The 21,658-nt window shown below is 43.3% G+C and overlaps 1 protein-coding gene across 1 annotated transcript in view; it reads right to left on the bottom strand.

Annotated features, from left to right (window-relative positions):
- The window catches only part of LOC147879882 (anthranilate phosphoribosyltransferase), a 142,320-nt gene extending 127,634 nt beyond the window's left edge, over nt 1-14,686 (bottom strand). Inside the window, exon 1 of the mRNA XM_087371903.1 lies at nt 14,164-14,686. Within this exon, the coding sequence (XP_087228029.1) occupies nt 14,164-14,569 (406 nt within the window). The 5' untranslated portion in view covers nt 14,570-14,686. The remainder of the gene's footprint in view (nt 1-14,163) is intronic.
- Nucleotides 14,687-21,658: the final 6,972 nt, after the last annotated feature.

The following is a 21,658-nucleotide window of genomic DNA, read 5'->3' as shown; positions in this document are numbered from 1 at the left end:
TTCAGTACATGGATCATCTTATCGCCACTGATCAGCTTCATGGTTTGGAAATTCAAGGCAGTAAACCTTTGGTTGCTCAGGCTTATGCAGATGATTCTTTTTTTACTCCTCAGAATACAGAGCAGGATCTTTATGCATTGATGCGGGCTTTATCTTTATATGGCTTGGTTGCTGGTCTTCATGTAAATTTTCAGAAATCCAGATTGTTGCCCTTGCATTCCAAGGAATGGCATTCCCTTTTGTGGCCTGAGGAAATTATTCCACCAACTCAAGTGGTTTGACATCTTGGTTATCCTTTGAGCTGGACGCTTACCGTCAATAGTCTCATTGGATTCTTGCAGCTCTTAAGAAAAAGCTTGAGTATTGGAAATTGGCAACCTGGCCTCTTCATGTTCACCTTCGAATTGTCCAATCCATTCTCATGGCCTATATTTAGTTTTATCTGCCTCTCATTATGTTCACCAAGGCTGATCTTGCCTCTTTCATGTCGGATGTACTAGAAGTCTTCTGGTCTTCTCGACATGGCAAAAAGAGTTTGCGTTTGCTTTCAGTGCAGCATCTTTGTTCTCCAAAGCTGCATGGGGAATTAAATATCTTAAATATTCATTTGCATATTCTTGCTCATAAAGGGAAACTGATGCTACAGTTTTTACAAGATTCTCAACCTTGGGCTGCCATGATTCGCTACTTGCTTTTACAGCTTGAAACTCCAGCTTTTGGGCATTGGCAACTTACACATTGGGACTTTGTTTTTGGTTCTGTGACAGGAAAGATTCGTGGGTGTCCTTTGATTTCCCATCTCTTGATGGATTGGAAACATATACTGTCTCATTTGGAATGGCATGGCAGGGATTCCTTGCAGGGCAATTGTCTCAGAGCTGAAACCATTCATTGGTCCAGAGTCTTTGCCCTCCCCTTGGCAAGAGCCTCGTCGATCTTATTTTCTAAGTTTGAAGGGCATTCATTCAGTTGCTGATGTTATTCAGGATGATGGATCTCCTCTCTCTTTTGCAAAATTTGGATTTGGGATGCATCATCATCCTCTATGGCATACTATTACTTCTATGATTCAGCCTCTTCAGCCGATTCCTCAGTTGTGTTTATAGGATCGTCTTAAGGACTAGATAATTTCTTCGGCACAGTCTTCATGCCGTCCTCTGAAGTTCTCGCACATTACTGTCTCTTCGCTTCATAAAAGATTGCTTCCTCCACCATATGTCTCTCACCGGGCCAATCATCTTTGGCATCTTGATCATTCTGCACAGTGGTGGCGGAAGAGACTAAGACAGATTTGGCATTCCAAAATTCCTCTCCAACAACAAGTTTTCTTGTGGAGAACTTTGATGGGTGTTCTTTCTCATGGACAGCTATTAGCACATCGACATATTGCTTCATCTATTTGTCACAGATGTCTAGCTCCGCGGGAGACTGTACCTCACATATTCTGGCATTGTTCCCACTCTCGTCATTTTCTGGACTTTCTTGGGCAGCGTTTGAGAGCTCGGTTTCCTCGGACTGCCTTTGGAAAGTTCTTCTGGCTCTTTGGTGTGCATCCTCCCAGACAGGAGTTTGATTTGTTTTTTTTTGGGTTCGATACTGGGCACTCATGACTCTATGGAAGGATCGCAATCATAGGGTCTTTGGTGATCCCATTTTCTCCACTTTCTCTTTCTTGAGATACTCTTTGCAGCAATCGCTTTTCGATTGCTTGCAATTTGATACTCATGCTGTATATTCCTCCTACAGTGAGATTTTCTCTTAAGATTCCACAAAAAAAAAAAAGTGTGTGTGTGTGTGTGTTTTTTTTTTTTTTTTTTGAGAGAGAGAGAGAGAGAGGGATTTCATAGTGTGATTTCTTAGCAATAACTCCACTCAGCCAAGAAGAAAAAGATTCTCGATGACGCTGTTTTTACAAAGGTTCAGTTGGTTTGAGGTTTCAAGAACTCCTGGTCCCTCCCCAAGTCCATGACATACAAAGCTAGAGTAAATCTAACCGTATGATATGGTTGTCTCGCAGGATATGGAAGGAGAGAGCATCCAAGCTTCCCTGGGTGGAGGGGGGGAGGCGGTCCATCTGAATACCCTTGCAAACAATCTGGATATGCATGCGTACCAAGCCGTGCTAACCCCTCCCTCAGCTAGTCATCTAGATGACTCTGGTGCCAACCTTGGGAGTCTCCAGCTAGGCAAGGCTCAAACCCTGTGAAGATATGTCACTATCTGGAAGATAGCATCAATCTGAAGTGGTGTCATAGCAAACTCTACCTATACAATCTGATGAGGGACTGAGGGCTTACTCTGCATCAGCCTAGACACCATAATCACATGTAGCCTCTCGAATCTTTGCCAATCGAATGCCGATAGGTCACTCCCCCAGAAGGGTGTTGCATACATGGCTGTCACTCTCACAAGTGAATAAAATAGTCATCCCTTCGTTGGAGGGTCTTGAAAGTATGTCTCAAAGCATTGTCGCTCTAGTCTCGTGTAAGTCATGTCCTAGCCACATGAATCATCACGAAAACTAGCCTCATGAAGACTCCTCCTAGATAGGGGTATGACTACATGATCTCAATCGGCTCCCCTCAGTAAGTGAAGCTATGTAGAAGGTGGCAATCTATCCATGTGAAGTCCAAGACTCACAAACCATCTACATGTATGAGCATACATAAGATCCCTTGGTAGCTAATGTCCCGGATGCAGATAGGCCCAAGCACAATAGCTTGTGTCCGCCTAAGGTCGTGGAAGTAAAATCTCTGACTCGATGGAGGTATGTCATCATCTAGAAAGCTACATCGAGTTGAAGGAGGGAAACATCTGGACTTAGCTGGGAGGGTCTAGTATGGGACAAAAGATTTACTGCAGATCATCCACACGAGCAGCAAACCTGAAGCCTATATACTTGACCCCAATCCATTTCTAATAGATCGAGACTCCAACAGGGACTGCCATACATACCAATTAGGAGGACCAAAGAATCGAAGAGGAGACAAGGTCTGGGGATTTTAGAAATGAGAGTGGAAGCCTAGTGCTCAATAACTGGTCTCATTGTCAAATCGCGCCAAAGAATAGCACTCCCAAATATGTATAGGACGCAATAATCTCTACTAGCAACTCGTCTACTCTCTCTGACTGGGCAAGACTTGTTGAAGATCATAACCTTGGTTGACCTTCTAATCATGCGTCTCACAAAAGGTTTGAAGTGCATCCAGATGTCCCTAGGGACCCTCACCGGAAGAGGAGAGTAAGACCACATCATCTGCATAAGGAGAATATAAACCAAGGACCCAGCTAAAGATGAGCCCGTGCCTCCTAGATGAATGTCTCAAGCTCATCTATGTAAAGGCAAACAGGATTGGTGATAAAGGGCAACACTGTTCAACCCAATCGTGCTCCTAGTCCATCCAGTTGACATCCAAACCTGATTGATACCCTCTCACAAAGTGTCAAAACTGCCGAAATAATCTCCTAACCATACCCTAGATCTTGTAGATGTCTAATGACGCCGGCTCATGGCCCTATGTCGAAAGCCTTGCAAAATTCCACAAAGCAGTAGTACACTCTCTGTTTCCTTGCTCTTGCCTCCTTAAGGACACCCTGCAATGTAAGGATGTGATCCAGAGTCAAGTGATCAGTATGAAAGCATGCTTGTCTAGTAGCTCTGAGTACATAAATCTTGGATACGACATGCCCAATCATAATGGTCTTGTAGTTTTTCCAAGCTCATGGGCTCCCTACCTTGTGGATTGGAACAATGTATTAAGGGTCCACGTGTGGGAAAAACCGGTGCACATTACTTCATTAAAAAGCTTTGCTAAGATCGACAGTAGTGTACTTAGTCCATGTGCAATGTATTTAGTACATAGTCCCTCATCATCTTTGAGTGTTTGATGTCACCGTGATGAGCAGTAGGAGGTAAGGCAAGGTAGCCATGGGAGGTCGAAAATAACTATGAGAAATGTTGTAGACAGTCTATGCATAGGAGCGCTAGAGAGTGGTGGTCTTGAGAGAAGGAGTCCGTCAATCAAGACACTCCCACTAAAAGTCTTTAGAGTTGCTACTAAATACGAGCTTTGTAGGCTATTGCAAGCAATGGAAGCATAAAAATGGAGGAGAGAGGACAAAAAACGAGATGCTGTAATGAATTGCTGCAAAACTGAGAGTGGAGGCTCAAGAGAGAGCCAACATAACAAAACCCTAGGGCTAAGTGTCCTAACTATTGTAAGTAGTACCTATACTAACTGTACCAACTGACCTAACTGACTGTAACTAGGCCTACAAGGCACATACCAAGGAATGAGTGGCACCTATAAATAGCCCATAGAATGGCCTACAAACCCCCCTCCATGGTATGGACTGAAGTATCCTAGACATGGCTCAGGATACCTGAATATCTAATGTCATGGTTGCACATGTTCATCTTGTAGGGATATAGCAACCTATGACTGTACGGAGTACAACAGATCAAGTCACAAAAGGTACTAAGTTTAAGGCTTGTCGAAAAGCTTCAAACTTAGGTCGAGGTAGAGCCTTCATAAAAAGATCTGCCAAACTGTCTTGAGTGGGAACATAAGACAACTGAATATCACCTACCGATAATCTCTCTCTGACATAGCGATAATGAACCTCAATATGCTTTGTGCGAGCATGGAAAACGGGATTCCGTGCAACAGCCAAAGCACTCTAACTATTAGTGAAGATGACGGTAGGAACAGTCAGACATGCATAAAGATCTATAAGTAACTTCCGGAGCCAAACACACTCCACTATAGCTGTAAAAGATGCTCTGTATTCAGCTTCACAGCTACAAGTAGCAACTATAGCATGCTTCTTGCTGAACCAAGAAATGCAGGAAGTACCAAGCATGAAACAGTTGGTGTGAACAGCCAGCCCAATCACTATCAGTGAATCCATGCATAACAAGTGAAGAATCAGCCTCATAAAGGAGGCCCAAGTGCTGAGTGCCTTTGAGATACCTGAAGACACGCTTCATGGCATGAAAATGGTGCGTAAAGGGACTGTGCATATATCTGCTCAACTGTGAGACAGCATACTGAAGATCAGGTCTCGTATGGCATAAGTAAATCAAACAACCAATTGCATGCTGATACGAGTGACAGCACATGCACCGCTGCCATCCTCAGAAGAGAAATGAAAACTAGGCTCTAATGGTGTGGATACTGGCTTGCAATCCTCAAACTGAAAACGCTGCAAAAGCTGTCCAATATACTTGGATTGTGACATCAACATGCCCCCCTCACTGCTAGCAAATTGAATGCCCAAATAGTAATGCAAAAGACCAAAATCAAACATAGCAAATGTCTTCTGCAAGTCAGGCTTAAAAACTGCAACTTGCTCAGCATGTGTCCCAGTCACAAGCATGTCATCCACAGAGCACTAAAATCAGCAAATCTGTCCCTCTTGCAGATGTAAAGGGTAGCCTCTGTAGGGATGTTCTGAAAGCCAAGTGTCAGCAAATGAGCATGTATCCTAGAATACCAAGCCCGAGGTGCCTACTTCAATCGATAGAGGGCTTACTTTGAGCGGCATACCTTGTAGAATCCCGTAGGATAGAATAGATGCATCTTGCAAGAGGTGTGAGAGCACAATGAAAGAAAGATGGTAGTTCTCTATAATGGATTGTGAGAGAGAGAGGACTCTCTCTTATAGAAAGGGGGAGAAGGTAATCCCTTTCCTACATAAGTGGCAATCAGCCCCTACATCAGTGGGAATCAGTCCCTACATCAGTGGGACTGGCCTAAATCAAAGGAACCTCCCATGTGGGGGCCTTTGGCTTACATCATCACTTAGGTCACACACTAGACACATCATAGCACTGCAGTGACCAATGTAATTTAATAAGCTAGTTAGGGGCACTTTTCCCTCTTTAAGAGGTTTTTCCCCCTAACCACAGTTAGTTCACTAACTATGGTTAGTGACTACTAAGGTTTTGTCACTAGAACAAAACCTTATCTCTCACTCTTTGAGTTGTACTCTTTACACTCTTCTATTGCAACTCAGCTATCAAGCTTTCAGCTCTCCAGCTCACTCTCTCTTGCTCTCTCTCTCCGCATTCTCTCACATTTACAACACACACAAACACACATGTGACTCCCCTAGATGCATACATGCACCATAGAGCAAGCCCCTGATCATACTTATCCCAACATACCCCCCCTCAAGGGGTTGCCTCTTGCAGTGTCAAGGATACATCTAGTCTCATAGTTTCTCATGCCACCTCATGGTGGTCAAGGATAAATCTATGGCTAGGATCTCATGCTAGCAAGGGTTCCCAAGGGTGTCAGGTTCACAGGAATGGGATAGGCATATCACATGGTCTACATCATATGGTGACCAGAGGTGATTTACAAAGACATAACATATTCTTTTTGGAATACTACTCCAGGCAGAGAACCTCAAAATTTGACCAAGTGATGATAAACGAAAAATTCAAAAGACAAAGTGCCTAAAAAGCATAGTCTTCATTTTCTTCATTTGCTGATGGAGTTCTTCCTTCGGCCAGATTTGCTTTGTTGTTGAAGTAGTCCTTCTTCACAAGAAATGCTTGATTCTCTTTGTTGTTCTTCATGGAATAACACATTCCCTTTTCCAATTGTAGGCAAAGGAACAATATATATTTGAAGCACTTCCCTCCATCAATGTGGTGAATGTATGAGCCACTTAATCCCAAAGCTATGATAGCAAGAGCCTTCTTGTCTTTGATCAACTGATTAGTTTTTTCTTTTGTAGACTTCTTTCCATTCACAACATTCCATATCTTCTTTTTCATAAGCATAAACTTGGCTTTTGTTTGCCAAGTATTGAAACTAGTTCCATCCAACTTCTCTTGTTGCTTGGGTTTAGTCATGTTTATAGTTCAAGTACTCATAAAAGAGAATGACATAGTCATCATTCTAAATGCAAAGTATAAGGACACTTATGAGCTCCATGACTGAGTTCTACTACTCAAGTACAATCAAAGCAATGAAAGTCTGCAGTAAATAATGAAAGCCCCAACCTTAAAGTGATTACTCAACACCTTTTGACCAAAATATGCAAAATTCTGTCAACAGAGAACAGAGTAGATTGGAGGGTGCAATTCTCATAGCTCATAGCTCTATTCAAGGGGATTTTTATGCAGGAAGAAAGGCCTTATACCAGAGAAGGGCTACCAGCAAGAAAGGGCGAAATGTTACGCCAAGTCGCCCTGTAGATGCTTGAGAAAACCGACTGGTTTTTTGTCTGTTGCGCCTCCATCTCTTGACCAAATGAGCTCAGATTTCAACAGCAGCTTGCCTTCAGTGTCGTGCAGCTCGGGCTCAGAGGAATTTGCAAAAGGATAAGCACAGAGGCGGCATTGCGTGAAAGTTCGTCGAGGAGTCTGAGTGTTGGCGTTGCGCGTACAGTCGAAATTTCCTTAAATGCTTGCAGCTGGAAGTTCGCCCGTATGTGAGGAGTCTGCAGCTCAAAGGGTTTGAGCAATGGTCGTTTGTAGGCAGAGAACAAAGCTCTCAAAGATTTGGGGAAGAAGGAGGAAAATGGAGAAGATGAAGAAGCTTTGAGAAACTAGTAGTTTATGCTAGAGAAAGCATCTAATGCTAGGCTAGGCTAGATCTAGAACCTAAAGCTCTGATACCAAGTGTAGAATCCCGTAGGATAGAATAGATGCATCTTGCAAGAGGTGTGAGAGCAGTTCTCTATAATGGATTGTGAGAGAGAGGACTCTCTCTTATAGAAAGGGGGAGAAGGTAATACCTTCCCTACATAAGTGGCAATCAGCCCCTACATCAGTGGGAATCAGTCCCTACATCAGTGGGACTGGCCTAAATCAAAGGAACCTCCCATGTGGGGGCCTTTGGCTTACATCATCACTTAGGTCACACACTAGACACATCATAGCACTTGATGTGCCTTTACAACACACACAAACACACATGTGACTCCCCTAGATGCATACATGCACCATAGAGCAAGCCCTTGATCATACTTATCCCAACATACCTTACTTTCAGAACCTTCAACCTCAAAGCCAGGAGGTTGGAAATCGACAACGGGCTATTTTGACAGTCCAGCAAAGGCATAGTGGAGGATTCATCAAATACAACATCCCTACTCACAAAACACTTGCCCGTGCGGGGCTGGTAGAGCTTGTAACCCTTGCTCTCTGAGCTATACCCAATAAAAATGCATTTGACACCTTTATCATCCAAATTGGTGCGTGTCTGAGAAGGCACACGGGCATATGCCAAACATTTAAAAGTCCTCATGTGAGAAATCTTGGACTTACGACCTATCCAAGCCTCATAAGGTGCAATGGTCTTCAATGCCTTTGTGGGACATCTATTCAAAATGTAATTAGCACACAAAACGGCATCCAACCACAACTTACTGGTAAGTGCTTGCCTTTCAACATACACCTAGCCATCTCCATTAGTGATCTATTGTTGCGCTCAGCCACAGGATTCTGTTGAGGAGTGTAAGGTGCCGTGCACTGATGATGAATGCCACAAGAGGCCAAAAAAACAGCAAACTCCTTTGACATATATTCACCCCCCTTGTCTGTATTAAGGTGAGCAATTTTCAGCCCACTCTCATTCAATCCCCCAAGAGCTGTAACCCGCATGGGTCCACAAACATCACTATGAACCAAACAAAGTTTGCGTGAGGCACCAACTCTCCCATCCTTGGGAAATGCAGAACGGTGCATCTTACCAAGCAAACAAGGTTCACAAACATGCTTTGAAAGCATATGCATTTTGAGAAGATCAACAACCATACCATCCTTATGTAACTTTACCAAAGCCCCAAAGTTGTCCCCAAACCGCTTGCCACATGGATATCTGCCATGGTAGAGGAATCAACAGCAAAGGCATCTGCATCTACAAGTCCAGCATCATCCAAGCATTTGTCGTAGGCATCACGTCTATACAGTCCTCTAGTCAATGTCCGATCAAGACCATGGTAAAGGCATGTGTAGCATCATACACTACACACCGAACACCATCAAAAAGAACCTGAAAGCCAAAAGTAACTATGGCTGGAATGCCTTGAACATAAAGCACATTCTCTAGAGTGACAAGACCACCAGAAATAGAAGTAAGAGCAACTTGCCCAACGCCTTTCACTGTATATGATGCATTATTTGCACATGTGACCATCCCCCCCTTAGATGCATTCTCAAGTGAGCTGAATAACTTCTTGCTGGAAGTAATGTGCTTGCTAACACCAATATCAAAGAACCAGGCATCAGATACATCAGAAGCTGTCATGCACGCATCATGAACATCATGAACATCACGATTATATTGACATGTAACCAGAAAAGCCCCCCAATGTTGGTCTTGTGCAAAATTAGCTGACTCATGTCGATCTTCTGGACTAGGAGAACCAAATATTGCAAGACCAGACTCTTTCTTCTTCTTTTCAGATGCAATTCTCTTCCTACGTTCAGATATATCATGCCCAGATTTCCTGCAATAGTTGCATATCTTCTTCTTCTTGTTATCCCCCGAAGAAGACTCACCTTGGGAGTGACCAGCATGTAAATGAGGGGGTTTACCCAGCTGAAACCTTGCCTTTGCCTTTGTTTTTAGGCTGGGCAGCAAAAGCTTGATCACTAGCCATAGAAGCATTGTGATTTGCACAGCTTTGTTCCTCCTAAAATAGAAGAGCAACCAGCTGGTCAAAGGAATAATGGTTGGCATTGCCACTTCCAACCAACCTCAATGTAGTAGCAAAGCCCTGATAAGAGTCAGGAAACCCATCAAGGTATTAGAAACAAGCTGAGAATCAGCCACCACCTCATCAATATTAGCCAATTCCTCTTTCAAATCCTTCACATTGGTAAGAGAGGCATCCATGTTACCACCCTCTTCAAGCTGCAAATCCTTCAACTGCTTGCAGAGATAGGCAATCCTCGCCTCATTCCGACCTGATATAAGGATGCAAGCTGATCCCATGCTTGCTTTGCTATGTTGCAAGACCGGATATGAGGGATAATGACCCTTTTAACTCAATAAGGCATGTGCTTTGGCATCATGACCATCCCACTGAACCCGCCCCTACGTAGGAGGCAAAGTACCTATAGTAGAAGATGCAGCTGCTCCAAAAGTAGCATTACACCCATCACCTGAAGAGCCTGAAGCAATACCTGTAGCACCAGAGCGATAGGTGTAGCACCAGAAGCTACATTGAGCGAGGCCTTCCAAGGCAACACAGGACCTTTCCAAAATGCAAATGAAGCAGAAATTGGAAAGAACCAATGCAACAAAGGCTTACCCAATGGTGTAGCTCGAAAATATAGCAAGGAAAAGACTCCAGATGTGAGCAAAGGGTTTCACCCTTGGAGGAGAGGTGAAATGGACAGCAAATGGCAATGAAGGGTGCCCAGAGAAAGCTAAAAATGAGAATTACAGCAAGAGAAAGTGTTCCCACGAGGAGGAGAACACTTCGAAGTGAAAGGAGGGTGATCCAATGGAGAGAATCTCACAGCCCGAGGCAAAGGGAAGTCAAAAGAGAAGCAATGGGCTCAAGGAGATGCCTCCAGATGGCAGCAGCAAGCTCCAAATGTCTCCAAACACCAGGCACACGCCTCAAAATGAAGAAATGCGCGGAACAGAGGCTTAAAATGGCTGGCAGGAGCTTCAAGGCAGGTCCGGACTGCAATATATGCTTCGAAGGTAGTCTGTACAGCATTCAATGACCCATACAAAGGCCGTACACCCTCCGTACAGGTCAAAAACAGGCAGCAGCAGGTCCGTACAATGTTGTATAGGCTCGAGACAGAATTAAATGCAGGTGAAAGTTGTCCGTACAATCCGTATGGTGGCGGGACAGCATTAAATGCAGGCAGAATTCGTCTGTACAGTCCATACGGCTGTACGGAATCCGTACAACAGCCCCCGTCCACATGTGTGAATCCGTACAACGCTGCAGCAAGCTTTAAATGCACCGATTTCTGGACCAGGCGCTCCAAAACGCTGATTTCCCGCAGCACCAAATGTGAAGTTCTCGTGATGGAAATGCTTGTGGAGGCCACAGGTCATACCGTGCGTGTAGAAAACCTTAAAAACTGAGCAGATCAGCAAGAATGAGGGCTCATAAGGCTGCCACACAGCTTGGAAAAGCTGTCAATGGCTGAGGGAATGGATTCCCGACCTACTCTGATACCACTGTAGGCTATGGCAAACAATGGAAGCTCAAAAATGGAGAAGAGAAGACAAAAAATGAGATGTTGTAATGAATTGCTGCAAAACTGAGAGTGGAGGCTCAAGAGAGAGCCAACATAACAAAACCCTAGGGCTAAGTGCTCTAACTGGACTAAGTGTCCTAACTGTCCTAAGTGGTACATGTACTAACTGTACCAACTAACCTAACCTCAACCTCGGTGTGCCCCTCTGGTCCAAGTCCTACTACCATAGTGTCCCTTTTTTGCCCAACACATTCTATCTTTTTGTCCCCTCTCGTCCTCAGCCAACCTCCTTTCCTGCCTATCACTGGACTTATCTAAACTCCCCTCTCAGATGCCCTCCTCACCAGCTTTTTACTCCTTCCGCCTCTCTTGCTTTGTTCACCTACCAAGCCTTCTTTCATTATCTCCCTACCCCTTACCATACTCACACCATTCCTCCACTCCCTTCATCTATACCTATAAGCCATAGCAGCTCTCAACTCCCACAAATCCTCTGCGAAGGCCACCATTTCAGCCACCATACTTGAGCACCAAAAGAGAGTCAGCAAGGCTCTTAACATTAGAGTCCGGGATCCCATGCATCTGCACCACTTCCTTCACTTGTGGATGCTGCTAGTTTTATGACCTCCTTCGTGGAGGTCCAAGAACATGGAGCTTGGCACGTAGGTTGTGACCCCACTCGGGATCAACCATTGATCATTTGTTTCAAAGACAACTAGACCCCCCTTGCGGCACTACAGAGATGTACAATATTCCGCGACCATCCTACTTGCGTACGAGGATAGGGCCTATGAGACTTAGATGGTCAAGGCCTAACTTGCACGTTTGGAACTGTAATGGTACCTTATGGTTGTGGACCTAGGAACTCTCGAGACCCATTAGAGTCCATATCGCCCTTTGCCCTCAATTTGTGGGTACACATGGGAGTCGACATATCATGATAAGACTAGAGAGATAGGGGGAGTTAATGGATTGGGAGGAGTGACAGTTTTATATAGAAATCCCTCATTTGGATGACCTCGAACAAAAAACCTAACACACATGTCAGGTTTCTTTGGATTCAGATCCAATGTCTCTCTTGGTAGTATCTTTTCATTGCAGTTTGCTACTTCCCTCCTAAGACCTCACATTTCGCGAGGGATCTTAGCGAGGAGGCTGAGACCTTGCAGCAAACAACCCTAAATCTAGACACCATGAGCCGCAAAAGAGTCCTTATCGGGGACTTCAATGCGAGGACTGCTACTCATCAGGTATTGCTCATTAACTTTAAGATAAATCTATTTTGCTACCTAGGGATAGCTTGAGTTTTGCAGATCAGGCGATCCCCAATCACTACTAATGGGCACTCTTCCTTGGACATGGATAGAATACATGACCCCATGATCTATAATTGTCTAGACCAATAGCCTTCCTTAGGGGGATTTCGCAGGAGGCTCCAAGGTACTTAACTACCTCATCAGGTTTCCTGCTTCACCTCACATATCATCGACTTCTCTATTTCTTTGCTGCCTCTTGAAGGCCGATCAAAATCATCTTTTATGAGCCTATTCATCGCCCATCACACACCACACGTGCACATGCCACGAAATACACTTTGACCATAGGTTTTTCCTAGAGTACGTCGCCCGCCTTTCTACTCAACTTGCAAATCTTGAGGACATCCCACATCTACAAGATTGAGCCGAACTGATCACCCATTTTGCCTCCCTCCCTTTCCTACACTACATGCTCCACCTGTCCGCCACCTATTACCTCAGTTTCCTACAATAACTATTACGATGACGAGTGTAAGGCATTATGCTACCAATTCAAGTTCGAAACCAAGCACCACCTTTCGAGTGTAATGGAGACTTTACGCGAGTGCCATTGTTAGGCCTATTGAAAGAAGTACGCCTTTATCCACTAGAACAAGGAGGACTTAATAAAGATTGTAGGCCATTCTATGGGCTATCCATAGGTGCCACTCATTCCTTGGTATGTGCCTTGTAGGCCTAGTTACAATCGTTGTAGGCTTCTAATGGCGGTACAGTGGAACCCAACTGAGGCTGTAGGCTTCAGCATGGCACTTTTAGTCAGGCTGGAGCCCACTATGTGTCTGCCTACTGTTTACATTGTCGATGGTCTCCTACTGTCCTTTTGGCTTCGTCTACAAACTTTTTGGCTTCTCCATCTACTTTGTCCGCTTCGCCATGTTTTTTTCTTTGTTGCTTCCTTTGCTTTGCACTCTCTGTTGTTGCCTCTTGCCAACTTCATAGCTTCGCCAAAGGGGAGAGCCTCGGGCCCTTCATTTCAAGCACTAGGATGGAGCTAGAGAAAAGAAGCAAGGAGGAGGCAGGGAGGCTAAGAGAGGGGGGTAGGGAGCGATGTGAGGGAAGCAAGGAGATAAGCCTTACAGAAGGGGTGAGAAAAGAGCTGAGAGAGGGATGAGAGAGATGGGTTTGCTTTGGTTGAAGTTAAGGGTGTTTAAACACTTGCCTGCCCGTGGGCATGCCCAAGCCTTATGGATGGGCAAGATTGCCCGCACAGGGTCCAGATGCATTTATTGCATCTTGGGCGCCCACAGTGTGTAACACCTTAGACAAGGGTTTAGTATTCATCGTATGTGTGTATGTTTTATAAAGTATTCATCGTATGTGCTTTCTGAACTAATAGAATTTTATTATTGTTAGTTATGTCCATAAAGGCATACTAATAATCAAATACATTTCCAACGATTGAATTTTGCGCTCCGCGTGTACACTAATTTGTTCAAACCGGCATTACTTAAACTAATGTATATGATTAGTTATGTCCATAAAGGCAAACTAATAATCAAACTAATCTATATGATTAGTTATGTCCATAAAGGCAAACTAATAATCGAATACATTTCCACTCCAGAGATCGATGTATTTGATTATTAATCTTTGTCGATTGACAGCTAGAAATACCGACAAGCTCAGAACTCATAATTTTAATGCTACTTAGAGACGGACCTGATTGCACGATCGTTTTCAAAACTTTGAACGCTTGCTCCTCGTCTAGCGGTCTTGTTTGCGTGGGCCCTGTGCAAACCCTGGCTTGGGCATCAAGGACGACGGCATTGGGTTTGATGTCCGAAAGGAGAGACGGGTCCTTCAATTGCTGCAAATTGAGAGGCTGTCCAACAGCGGCTCGTGCAGCAGAGGTGGACGACCCTCCGCAAGAATTCAGCACCTCTGGCATAAGGCCATAGCTCCTGCCTGTGTCAAAAATTGGTACACGAATTGAAAAACGTAGAGGATGGGAAATAGTTTTTTTCAGCGCGAGGGTGCAAATGACCTCCGATCCTATGCCGTATACAAGGCCGTTTGTGTGAGGAGGAAGAATTATATCGAATGGCAGCAATTTGGAGACGCCCATTGTGCGTCCACTTCTCAAGGGTGACTTGAGCTTTTAGCCCAAGGAAGGTGGACTTCTTTCAAAGACCACGTGGCTGAATATATTAGCCGCTCTACTAAGGCAGGGCGGACATGGAAGAAGAAAATGGAGAGGAGGTGGTCCCCGGGTATGGTGGTATGGTGGTTCACACCATTATTTTAAATTAGAGCTTACAATGTCTTAGAGGTGGATCTTGCATGAGTAGAGTAGGAGGGGTTCAAATCCTAATCTCTGCAATTTGTGCCTCTTTCTTTTGCTCGCCCAAGTAGTTGGGCGGTCATCAAAGTAGTTGGGTGACCATCAAGGGCCACCAATCTTTTTTATTTCTCCATGTCCGAGCATCCATCAAGGGCGGTCACCAAAGAAGTTAGGCGGGCATCAAGGGCCGCCAATCTTTTTTCTTTCTCCATGTCCGGGCTTGGCTTATCCATTGGACCACGTCAGACTAGGAACTTGCCCACCATTTTTCATGCATGTCCGTCGGGGTGGTGTGAACCCACCCTAAGGGCCTTATGTCATGGAGGGGGATTTTGGATGTTTTTCACATGGAAAAGCATATTTTGGATGCTTTCCCCTTGGTGCATGACATAAGGATTCGAGACGTGCTATAAAGGAAAATTTACATCAATGGTTCTCAAGAGTGTGGGAAATAGCACCTTGAGGTCTAGAACATGGAGTGCTATTTCCCATGGTCCTACCCTATTTCCCCTCTATTTCCCATGGTGCATTTGCAGAGCATAACAAAAATAGTTATTTCTTACGTATTTCCCTTCCATGACATAAGGCCCTAAGAGGGCTTCCCCACCAAAAGTGTTACTTCATAAACATACCCTATCCTAGCATGGCTGTTTGGAGCTATTTTGGTTCAACATTTGAGTGTCCAAACACTCTCATTAGCTCAAGTCCTTCCATCCTCTATGCCATTCATTGAAATAGTCTCCAGAAGCTCTGACAGGCTTCATAATTGCCATTTTCAACTCAATAAAGCTTTCATGGGGACGCTCGAATACTAGGTTCCTCTGAGCATTGCACTAAAGTTTCAACAATGTGAGCAGCATGGAGAGGTCCTCTAACAATTTTTCACCAAGGTGGGAATCCCACTAAGGCCTTGCCTTTTGGAATGTTATTGTAGGTGTTAGTTGCATTATTGATGATAATAGTAATTAACCTTACAAGTTATTGATAATAGTGCTTATAAAATTATCACCCGTAAAAGTTTAAAAACATATGAATGTCAATATTGGCATCATATCCAAGTGTATCAATTGTAGGAACAAGAATGGAGATGGATTGTGAACACAAGTGAACTCCAATTGAAATGTTCAACCAAATGAAGTACAAGTACTTGATATATATACTCCAAGTATTGACACACAAAATAGACTAACTCCTAGTCTATCCTACACCACCATATCATTGTATATGTTAGAATCCATAGAGAGACTTAGAGAGTAGGATCTAGGCTCCAAGTGGCTCAACCATTTGTATGAGAGTGCAAGGATTGACCTTTAGGCCTCACATGTCTAGTGAGCCAAGTTCTTGTGCCACTCCGTCTGAGCTACATAGGTTCAGCACAGGGAGACAAGATGACTAGATAGTTCTTCCATACCATTGGGCCACGTTGAACTGGGACACAACTTCAGTGGTTGTGAGATGTGCTAGGGTAGATGCGCAAAGACCCATAGAGGAGATTCTTGAAATGACCATAGACTTCTATTGATAGTTCTTTGGTCTCAGGAGGAGTCTCCCTTGGTTCTTATAGCCCAAGAGGTAGTATGGTATCAGGTTTTGACAATAGTAACATCAAGCTTAATCATGCAATTAGAAGCACCCTTCACTAACGAGGAGCTTTAGGAGGCCCTCCCACCTTAGAAGTACCTGGGTAGTATAGCTTGAACCCAACCTTCTTTTTCAAAGCTTATTCTCACCCCACTACGGCTAGCGTTAGGAGATCTTTGACTTAGGCTCAATTCCTCAACCTTCTTTTTCAGAGCTTATTCTCACCCCACTACGGCTAGCGTTAGGAGGTCTTCAACTTAGGCTCAATTCCTCGAACATTGAGAAAGGGGTTGGACTTTCTTAATCCCAAAGGGGGGAATAGGTTAGACCTTTGCCAGTGGAGACTGATCTTATCGCATACAAGATCTTAGCCAAGGTCTTGAGCTTGCAATTGAGACCCCACTTTTTGACACCATCCATGACATGTAGATAAGTTCATTCAGGAGCGCAACATCATGAACAAATCCTTCATGGAGGTAGTGAATTGGGCTTTAGAGGAGTTGATAGCCCAGGGATCATACAAAACTATTGCATGCACGTTAGACATCAGTTATTAGAGAATTATCAACATGAGAGAATATCAAATCAACTAGAAAGCATGATTACTTAATTCAAACTACAACATGACAACCTCCTCAGCTCTACGGAGCTTGTTGGAGTATTAAATCAGAGCTATCACCTACACACTACAAACTTGACATACTCTACTCAACATCGAGCCATATCATATAGAGGAGAATTGAAGGTAGACATCACCAAGCTCATCACAATCCAGCGGAGAAACTGCAGCACCAGTAGCTGATCACAAATGTGCCATCAGAGGAAGTTGAGGTCACAGCTAGACCACACTTAGATTCCTCCATGCATCTCACCATGCAGTTCCATGTGGGGTTGATCTACCAACTCCCCTTGCCTTAACCATGCTTTGCCCTTGAGTTTGCCCATCTTCCAACACCCCCTCAAATGAAAGAGAGGGCTGTGCATAAACTATTCAAAATATTCCATGTCATAACAAGACGAGAATTCAAACTACACCTCCAAAACATTTCCTTCACAAAGCAAGAAAAGGAAACCACATGCTCTTCTCGCAGCAAGAGAAGAACCCTCTAAAAAACATTGTCGAAATACTGACAGCCCATATGCTACCGAATAGGACTAACTCAGGGAATTATTTGCATAAAATAAAAAACTAATATACTTCGTTGATCATGCATGGAGCTTGATTAAAAAGCCCATCCTTTGTTGTCTTATGCTATAATTCATGCTAAATTCAAGATACAAGGGTTAAAGGATATCATAAGAACCTTCATACGTTTAAATTATACTCAGAGTGCCTCTAATCATGAATGAGTGATACAAATTTAAAAAATTTATATGCAAAACACTTATATACATGATAATTCAAAACTATAAAAGTGAGATTCAATGCAAAACCTGTTTTGGCAGTTGATATTAGGAGCACTTATTATCTTTTAATTTTAGCCTTTACTGTGATGTGGTGACTTTCCCTTATGATATAATATTGTTATTGTTAAGATATGACTCTTTGTGGTTATTATTTGTAGTATATAAAGATGTTTATTTTTGAAATACGACTTATAATGCAACCTACTAGGCTAACCACTCTTGTTAATTGATAAATTAATCTTGCCAAAATGATTTTTAAACAAATTTTTTCACTCTTAGGTGTTTGACATACTTATAAATACTTTGTAAAAAAATTTAGCTCCTTGAAATCAATTTTATTTTCAGGCATGCTAGATAAAGTTTCAAATCTAAGTATTGTCTGGGTGAAAGATTGTGTTACCATACATTTTTCAGCATTTTGTAATCACATGTAATAGTGCTTTGTGCTCTTTATATTTTTAGATAATAGTCCTATGAGTCTACCTTAAGCTCAAGAGAGGAAATCACCAAAAAACACATCTGCAACAAGTTGTGATTCTTTTGCCAAAACCTTAAAAGGACACTTTTATGTCCTGTTATGCTACCAAACTAGTGCTAAGTGTGCGGAGCTCTAATCCTGGTAGTCATCATTTTCTTACTGAAGTCTAGTAACTTTCGCTTGTAAGCGGTCAATCTTCCGGCAACCAGGTAGATTTGGTAGTGGTGTCAAGGGTAGTTTGGGTAACTTCAAATTCATTAATTTGCTATTGGTGCTCCCTATCCTCTTGAATCAACTACACAATTCTTTGTTCGGCCTCACCTAGGACCTCTCTATTTTCTTGCAGTTGGAAGACCAATGGCACAATGCTCTGGCTGTAGCTTCTCATTATTTTCTGTCAATGAGGTGAAGGCCACCTTCAAAACATCATGGTCCATCTGTTCACTGCTCACAACGAATTAAGAAGCTCCAATTTTGTGCTTCATGTGGAAAGTGTGAGCTATGGACTGGCAAAAGTAAAAAGCTTTCACAATTCCAGAATGTGCTGGAATCAAACATAGTCCCTCCTTATTGTTTCTCCAATATCCTATTTTATGTACATGCAGAGAAAGCTCATAGTGACCTGGCATCACAAACGTTTTGTAAGGGATGCGTCTCTCAACCTTTTCAAAAGTTATACTCAGTTCCATATGAGGTTGAATATATACAAGCCATCCTTCACCCATATGCAAATGCTATCACTGCTAGATGTCAGTATAAATATCATGAAAGTGATGCAATCATTGGGTCAGATGCAAAGAAAGTAGATCCATAATTGCAATAGTTCTTGCAAGCGTGATCCATAGATTTTAGGCAAATGCAAGTATGGCTTTCCACCATCTAGGCACAAAGCCATCAATAGATCCAAAGACACATCGATGGTTGTATTTTTGCCCAAATCAAAAGCATCGAAAATGTCATTCTGTATCATGCTGTAGTATTGTTACTATGGCAAGGACATATGAAATATTCAAAGAATCACAAATACCGGTTTGCCGTACTATCTGCTGAAGTATGCTATGAAAAAAGAACCGGTAGGCAGATTAAACCTAAATGTTGAGGACGCCAAGTGACTAGGCCTTGACAGGCTAGATCCATTGAAGCTAAAGATGATCTCACCATACGTCAAGTCAAAGATGATGTCATTGACCGAGGCAACATTGGCATGCTTGCAAGTACCAACAATCCATCATAGCAGCGAAGCTGTGTACTCGATTGACTCGTCCCCTCTAAAGCTTCATCAACTATCCTTGTAAAAATATTGTGTCGCAACAATGCATCCAATTAACACTCGGTGGTACTAGAGCACCTCACATTGATATTGGAAATCCTTCACACCCCAAAAGGAACGAAGGCGCGAGAGAACCCATGCCATGATGAAGGATTTATTTGGGAACTACGTACATCCTAGCACACGACTCATACGCTTCACCGATTACCATCCCGCACACCACTTTGAGGGCTTCTTCAATGAATTGCTAAAGAAGGTCCCCTTTAGGAATGAGAATGAATTGCTCTTGACATCCAATCAAACAAGGTTGTACTTTTTGGAATGTCACATGTGTGGGATTATCCAAATAGAGCACGACATCGATACACTCGTCTTGAATTATTGTAAGATTCATATGCTTGTCGATGAGACAAGACAGCAAATAACCAACATGATCTTGCAAAAGAGTCCTCTGCGAGCCATGGCTTAGACCATTTGCGAGGATGGAAGTGACAACACAATTGAGAGGAGCTGAATTAGGATTCTACAACTACTAGATGAATTTAAAGGCATGGAAAATAGTACACTTACAAAAGTCAAAGTGCTACATCTATCCATCTCCATAAGAGTATGATTTTTTCTCTCAGCTTTCCCATTTTGCTGAGGAGTTAGCCTCACTGTAAGCTGATGTACAATGCCCTTGTCTTTCAAAAAAGCATCAAAATCTGCAGACAAGTACTCCCCTCCTTTATCTGTGTGTAATGTCTGTATCTTGAGTCCGGGTTGGATAGAGGGTGGAAAGAGAAGGCTTTTGTAAGAGGGAGGTGGGAGGTGGACAGAAGGTGGAAAGAGAAGGGGTTTGTAAGAGAGAGGCAGGGGGTTGGGCAGAGGGTGGAAAGAGAAGGGTTTTGTAAGAGAGAGGTAGAAGTTGGACAGAGGGTGGAAAAAGAAGGCTTTTGTAAGAGGGAGGTGGGAGGTGGACAGATGGAAAGAGAAGGGGTTTGTAAGAGAGAGGTAGGGGTTGGACAGAGGGTGGAAAGAGAAGGGTTTTGTAAGAGAGAGTTAGAAGTTTGGACAAAGGGTGGAAACAGAAGGTGTTTGTAAGAGAGACGTAGGGAGTTGGACAGAGGGTGGAAAGAGAGATGAGGTAGTACCACTCGTGTTTTCTCAAAAATTCAAAAGACCCGAAAGTGAATTGTGTCAGGCAAAGAAGATCAAGATTGGACGTGTTGGCCGAAGTGTGTTTTCAAGATTTTCTGGGCATCATACCACAACTCTGGAGTCGATGAAGAAGACAAAGACTGAGGGATCAATTGTAAGATTCTCTAGACAAAATTTTGCAAGCTGGCAGTTGTCAACAAAGTTATGGTTCATGCACAAAGGCTTGTGGGGTATTGTTTCTGACACTGAAAAAGAACCAAATTTTGGAGAAGCTGAGAAGCATGCATGGAGGAAGGAGAATGACAAGGCTATTGGCATGATGGCGAGAGTATTAGGTGAAAACTATTTCCATCATCTAGATGTCACAAAAAGTGCAGCAAAGAACTGGACAATGCTTACAACATTATTTGGAGTCAAAATGCGCCATTCCAAAGCCAACTTGAAGTAGCAACTTTACGACTTACGCATGAATGACAACAAAGATCTGGTGATGTTCTTGAACTGCATGCAAGCATTACTGAAGTAGCTTCTCAAGCTCGGATCCAAGGTTGAAGAGGATGATAAAAAGCCAATACTATTGAAAAGCTTGTCCTCTCAATTGTTGGGATATCTCAAGGTGTATGCCCCAGGCACACCTTGGGTTCTATGTGTGTGTGCTAGAGGCATAGTTAGGTGCCCATAAGCACTGTTAGGTGGTGGTAGATGCCACATAGACTGATTGAGAGATTCTAGGAGCCGATTGAGGAGATGATTGTGGAGCTTGGTGGCTCATGTAGAGGTGCCTACATATGGCTCTCATTGTTCTTCATTCTATGAGCAGTTCTTTTCATTGTGTCCATATTCTGTGGCTTCCACGCTATCTTACAACATGGTATCAGAGCGTTATGATCCTCCTTCATCCCATTTATGCCATGTCATCATCATCTTCTTCTTCTTCCCCACCTTCCTCTCTATTTTTCTCCTCAACTGCCCATCCTCTTCACCGAAACAATATTAG

Source organism: Dipteris shenzhenensis, chromosome 33 (genome assembly GCF_047967505.1).
Source record: "Dipteris shenzhenensis isolate YYH24624 ecotype China chromosome 33, Dip_SZ_1.0, whole genome shotgun sequence".
In the NCBI taxonomy this organism is placed as follows: domain Eukaryota; kingdom Viridiplantae; phylum Streptophyta; class Polypodiopsida; order Gleicheniales; family Dipteridaceae; genus Dipteris; species Dipteris shenzhenensis.
Note: the sequence above shows the minus strand (reverse complement) of the source record. Positions and strands in the feature narration are given on the sequence as shown.